At 34.2% G+C, this 6,056-nt stretch overlaps 1 protein-coding gene across 3 annotated transcripts; it reads right to left on the bottom strand.

The window, feature by feature from the left end:
* Nucleotides 1–1,234: 1,234 nt before the first annotated feature.
* Nucleotides 1,235–5,371, bottom strand: LOC110698001. 3 transcript variants are annotated; one of them, XR_002506636.1, is made up of 3 exons: nucleotides 3,552–5,371; nucleotides 2,822–2,996; nucleotides 1,235–1,518 (listed from the first exon to the last, which is right to left on the bottom strand). XR_002506636.1 is itself a non-coding variant. In XM_021875405.1 (2 exons), exons 1-2 carry the CDS (start codon nucleotides 3,829–3,831, stop codon nucleotides 1,445–1,447), a joined length of 354 nt encoding a protein of 117 aa, XP_021731097.1. In that variant the 5' UTR covers nucleotides 3,832–5,371; the 3' UTR covers nucleotides 1,235–1,444. The 3 variants fall into 3 exon arrangements, 1 of the variants encoding a protein (XP_021731097.1); XR_002506628.1 differs by having other exon boundaries at nucleotides 2,822–5,371; XM_021875405.1 differs by lacking the exon at nucleotides 2,822–2,996.
* Nucleotides 5,372–6,056: the final 685 nt, after the last annotated feature.

The raw sequence follows: 6,056 nt of genomic DNA, 5'->3' as shown, positions 1-6,056 counted from the left end.
TTTTGGCCATGTTCTCTTCACTTATTTAAAAATCTTGTTGCTTAATATCTTTAGAATCATACCATATTATATTAGCTGATTAGACCAAATCTTATGGAGTATTTGTGTTTTGATATTACCAATATTTGGGGTTATGTATTAATATAAATTATGAATTACAAATACTCTAATAAGATTCCACTTAATAGTGCGTTTTTTTTAAAATTGTATGTTAGTCTACATATGCGGTGAAAGTTAAGTTACATCAGATTAAAACTTACTAAAACACCTTATTTAAGTTGTGGAAAACATAGCCTTTGGTAGGTTACAAGAATAAAAAACCACACATTCACACTTCACTTTTATATCAAGGTCCCAAACTTTTAATCAAGCAAAATGATGTCATTGAGCTCTTTTTTTTTTTTTTTTTTTTTTTTTTTTAATGACAAGGAATTCCCTAACTAGACCTCAACCCTCATGATTTTTTTGGTCTTATATTTGCAAGCCAGACACTTAAGAGTTAGGAGCAGAGGGGAGGGTAAGGAAATCCATACCTCCCAAGTACTCTCATTTGGTAGAATTCAAATCCCGAACCTTTAGAATATAAGGTAAGAACTTTACTAAGTAAGCCAATACTTTATTGGTTGTCATTAATCTTAAATGCTTTTAAACAACTTGTGAAAATACTTGATCCAAACTTATTTGCTAAGGGTCGTTTGGTATCAAAACACCTTTTCCGGTTTTTGTAATTTTGTTTTAAAAGGAGATATGATTTATAATGAAATCATAATTACGTAGTATTTAGTTTACTAACAACAACAAAGTACAAACCATTTTTTCTGGTTTTGATTTTAAAAAACAAAAAACTGAAATAAAAAAAAGATAAGTAACGACGATTCAAATTAACAAGTCAGCTTGGAAATCTTCAATTGTAATAACAAAACAATAAGAAACCTAGTAAGCAAACGTTGAAAATCCCCTGAGCAATACTTCGTATATTTCTTTATAATCTAATACTTCGTATGAAGTACAGGACAGAATTGTTACTAGCCAAACAGTTGCAAACTCACATAAGAATACAGCTGGGTAAAATTTCCTTGCAAACGAAATATATTGTATAATTATTGTAAATAATTTGATTGTATGAATAAACAGATTATATAAATTAAGAAACTAAATTCAGCATTCAGCAACCAGTTTTAGAAACATGAATTCACTTTTAAAATGCCAAAAAAGTACCTAATCCTTCAAAACATCATAGTAATAGAATAAGTTAGAATTTCAGAACAGTGCACAAAAGCTAGATCAGGATAAGTTAGCTAGTTAAAAGCTATTACAAAAGAGTTACTGGAAGTCGATTGCTTAGAAAAGATGATAATATAAAGAGGGGAGTACTCTCCAGTCTCCATTACAGTCCGTAATAATTAGTAACCAGAAAACGCTGCAGAGGAAAAGAGTAGGAACTTCAAGCAGAACAATCAGCCAGCCACGCCAAGGTGCAAAATAAAACAACCATCCTAAACCCCAAGCTGCAAGAATCTGCCAGAATTGAAGAAAACGAAAAAGAACAGAAAGTTAAGCATAAGAGGGAATTGCCAAATTTTTAAAAACATTGTTAACGAGTGTATCTTTTAAAAGATTCCCTTAAACCTCATAATTCCAGATGCAGCAAATTTTCAAGCAAAAAACATAGTACATGACAACACTGTCAAAACTGCTCTCAAACAAGCGAGACTTGAGAGTGTGAATGGTTGGGAAGGTACATTTATAAAGGATATACATAGTATAATCAATTCAAAAAACATCCATGATAACACTCTCAAAACCAATTTCAAACAAGTGAGACTTGTGCATACAAATCCTGAGAAGAGCTAACACCATCCTTCCTAACAATCTGGCATCACTATAAAACTAGGAGCCAATGAAACCAACAAGCTCTCTTAGTAGAACCTTTAATACAAATCCTATCTGAAAGCTCACTTTGCCGATTGAAATCTGGTAGTAGAACCCTTAATCCAAGTTCTAACCACTATTATGTTGGTTGTGACTATTATTGAACAATTTAATAAGAAGCCTTTTATTAGCAGCTTGTTACCAAAATCCAATTACACACACAACAAAAGATCCATTAATTAAAACCGGTAGCTATAAACTATCAGATCAACCAGGGATTAGCAAGTTATCTGATTCTGATTTCATTGATTCTTCAAGCTATATACAGGTACACACAATTCAACATTATCAATCAAGTAGCAACCAGCAAAGTTTCTGCACTAATTTAACTACAACATGCATTAGAATTTAGAATGATACATTTAGTGGCTATTTCTTTTTTGATTCAAAATAACATACTATATAAAAACCACCAAGTAACAAATCGATATTGATTTATCGGACGAATCAGAATTCACCACCAGTGATCTCGATCAACAAAACATCTAAGCTTCAAGTGAAAGGTCATTAGGAAACCGTGATTTATACAAGAATGACTGACATACAAACTATATAGCTCTGTTTTAAGCAATGAATTATTTCAGATTGCATAAAGCTCTTCTATATGTCAGTTCAAGGAAGAACTTGGAAGGTCACATACATTTTAATTAAGAAGTTATGGTTGAAAACTCTTAAATACAAGATACAAGTTGTAACAAAAACACCAACAATCTATAGAGATTCAAACTTGTAAAAGAGACAATGTCCAACAAAATTACTAATAATGCACAAACAAAGTGTAACATGAAACAACAATAAAGCATTTATCAATATCAAAACTTAGGTATCAATATATGAAAAGGAAAGATAGTAGTAATATTTAAAATAATTAATAATAAAACAAAGATACCTCAAAGTAGCAAAGCAGGCCCATTGAAAAAGTGGCCAAGGTGGGGAGCTCTAAGGAAAAACTTTCTTTCCACAAAGACATCCAAGAAGGTGGAGTATGCAGGATGATCATGGATATCAGGCAATTCTCCAGAAATCATCTTATAGATAAGTTGTTGAGAAGGCAATGGAACAAGCTGGAAAGTCATTGTGTGAGACAATGGAACAAGCACACATTCTAATGACATTTTCTTGTATCGACTTCAAAGGAATAAGCACGTTCCTAAGCATGGGTGGATAAGGATAAGGAAGAATTACTTTAAAAATAACATGATACAAAGATTGCCTTGCATAAACGGTTCCATCGGGGGTGGCTAGGTACGCACAGGGCTCAATTAGAAGACTAATGCCAACATACAGTTGTCTACCTTGCTCGTCGAGTCCGAAGCAGGGCAGACCCGAGGGTATAGTCATAGGAAGAATATTGATTAAATGAGAGGTCATGTTGTGTGAACAATACCATTTTTCTTTGAATGTATCAAAACAAAAACATTCTTTAGATGTTTCAATTGCAAAACAATGACCAAATACAGCATATGCATAAATGACAGTACCCGAACCAGCAACGAAGAAAGGAGGAACTGGAAGGGTTCTCCATTCATCGATTTTTGAATCAAAAACCTCAAAAGGAATTTCAGATTGTGCAGTGAAACCTCTGTGTACAAAGCGAGAGTAAAGGACATATAGATTACCTCCAATCTCTTCAACAATAGGACACGCTTTACCAGATTTCATCCTCGGAATAGTAGCATCAGCTAATTCAATTCTGATATTCTTAATATCACCATTAGGACCACTAACTTCTGGAATTAGCTTATACACCTCTCTCGAGGCATGCGTAGAACAATATGGTGACGAAGGATTCTGTAATTCTCCACCAATTAGAAGTATATTTGAATCAGAAGTCGTTGAACATGGAAGCAAAACCCTAGAAGAAGGAGAAGAGGTAGTCTTGAAATACTGTGCAATCATTACAAACACACTTCATTCCTCTCCCTTTTCAACCCCATTCAACTCAAACACCACCAACCACCACCAACAACAACAATACAAATGAACACCTTCTTCACTGCTTCATCATATACACCTCTCTGCACCTGTATACACCTTTTCCACTGCTTCATCATATACTCCTCTCTTCACTGCTTCATCATATACACCTCTCTTCACTGCGGAGAAAATACAGGTGCAGAGAGGTGTATATGATGAAGCAGTAAAGAAGGTGTTCATTTGTATTGTTGTTGTTGGTGGTGGTTGGTGGTTTTTGAGTTGAATGGGGTTGAAAAGGGAGAGGAATGAACATGGAAGCAAAACCCTAGAAGAAGGAGAAGAGGTAGTCTTGAAATACCGTGCAATCATTACAAACACACTTCATTCATCTCCCTTTTCAACCCCATTCAACTCAAACACCACCAACCACCACCAACAACAACAATACAAATGAACACTTTCTTCACTGCTTCATCATATACACCTCTCTGCATCTGTATACACCTTCTTCACTGCTTCATCATATACACCTTCTTCACTGCTTCATCATATACACCTCTCTTCACCGCGGAGAAAATACAGGTGCAGAGAGGTGTATACGATGAAGCAGTAAAGAAGGTGTTCATTTGTATTGTTGTTGTTGGTGGTGGTTGGTGGTTTTTGAGTTGAATGGGGTTGAAAAGGGAGAGGAATGAACATGGAAGCAAAACCCTAGAAGAAGGAGAAGAGGTAGTCTTGAAATACCGTGCAATCATTACAAACACACTTCATTCATCTCCCTTTTCAACCCCATTCAACTCAAACACCACCAACCACCACCAACAACAACAATACAAATGAACACTTTCTTCACTGCTTCATCATATACACCTCTCTGCATCTGTATACACCTTCTTCACTGCTTCATCATATACACCTTCTTCACTGCTTCATCATATACACCTCTCTTCACCGCGGAGAAAATACAGGTGCAGAGAGGTGTATACGATGAAGCAGTAAAGAAGGTGTTCATTTGTATTGTTGTTGTTGGTGGTGGTTGGTGGTTTTTGAGTTGAATGGGGTTGAAAAGGGAGAGGAATGAACATGGAAGCAAAACCCTAGAAGAAGGAGAAGAGGTAGTCTTGAAATACCGTGCAATCATTACAAACACACTTCATTCATCTCCCTTTTCAACCCCATTCAACTCAAACACCACCAACCACCACCAACAACAACAATACAAATGAACACTTTCTTCACTGCTTCATCATATACACCTCTCTGCATCTGTATACACCTTCTTCACTGCTTCATCATATACACCTTCTTCACTGCTTCATCATATACACCTCTCTTCACCGCGGAGAAAATACAGGTGCAGAGAGGTGTATACGATGAAGCAGTAAAGAAGGTGTTCATTTGTATTGTTGTTGTTGGTGGTGGTTGGTGGTGTTTGAGTTGAATGGGGTTGAAAAAGGAGAGGAATGAAGTGTGTTTGTAATGATTGCAGTCATTGCACAGAGAAAATGAATACCTCACGTTTAACAAGTAATTAAGTTAGTTTTTGTTATTATTATTTAGGATGATTTTTTTAATTATACTTTTTTTTAGAAAGTGTGTGATAGATAAAATTACCTGGCCCTAAAACAAGGAGTTACATGTGTAGTATGTTTTTAACTTATATTAGTTGAAAGATAAACAAGGGAAATCTTCCTTGATTGGAGCAATCAAGGATCCTGATCTATATGAAATTGCCAAAACTCTAATTAAGGTCTAAATATATATTTTTATTTATGATTTATTTTTCTTTATTTAATATATATATATATATATATATATATATATATATATATATATTGGTGCAAATTTTATTTAATTTTACAGGCTTAAGTACCGTGCTATGCACGGTCTTTAAAGAATTTTTAAATAAATTTCAACCTCAATTAGTGTTACAATAATTCAGGAAAAAAATGATTATTTTTGTAAATATCAATAATATAAATTGAATATTATACCTATACTGTAACAGGTACATCAAGGTTAGTGCCGAGCTGATATCCTGTTCACCCTATTTAGTTGACAAATATGGTTGGCATAAATCTTAATGTTTTAGAAAATAATATAATTGAAAATTTATTTTGTTTTTATTGAGTACGCCATATTAGGGAGAATTTTTTTTTAATTATTATTATAGTTAGGGTGCGTTTTATTCACCTGATTTTTACTTA

Source organism: Chenopodium quinoa, unplaced genomic scaffold (genome assembly GCF_001683475.1).
Source record: "Chenopodium quinoa cultivar QQ74 unplaced genomic scaffold, ASM168347v1, whole genome shotgun sequence".
Taxonomy (NCBI): domain Eukaryota; kingdom Viridiplantae; phylum Streptophyta; class Magnoliopsida; order Caryophyllales; family Amaranthaceae; genus Chenopodium; species Chenopodium quinoa.
The sequence above is the reverse complement of the archived record's forward strand: the minus strand, read 5'-3'. Positions and strand labels throughout refer to the sequence as shown.

What these genes read in the sequence shown, in the direction of transcription:
- LOC110698001 (XM_021875405.1), bottom strand. Translation starts at nt 3,831, where the DNA reads ATGATTGCACAGTATTTCAAGACTACCTCTTCTCCTTCTTCTAGGGTT. An exon ending in TATTGTTGAAGAGATTGGAG is followed by an intron (nt 1,519 to 3,551) that starts GTAATCTATATG and finishes CAATTCTGGCAG; the next exon opens with ATTCTTGCAGCTTGGGGTTT.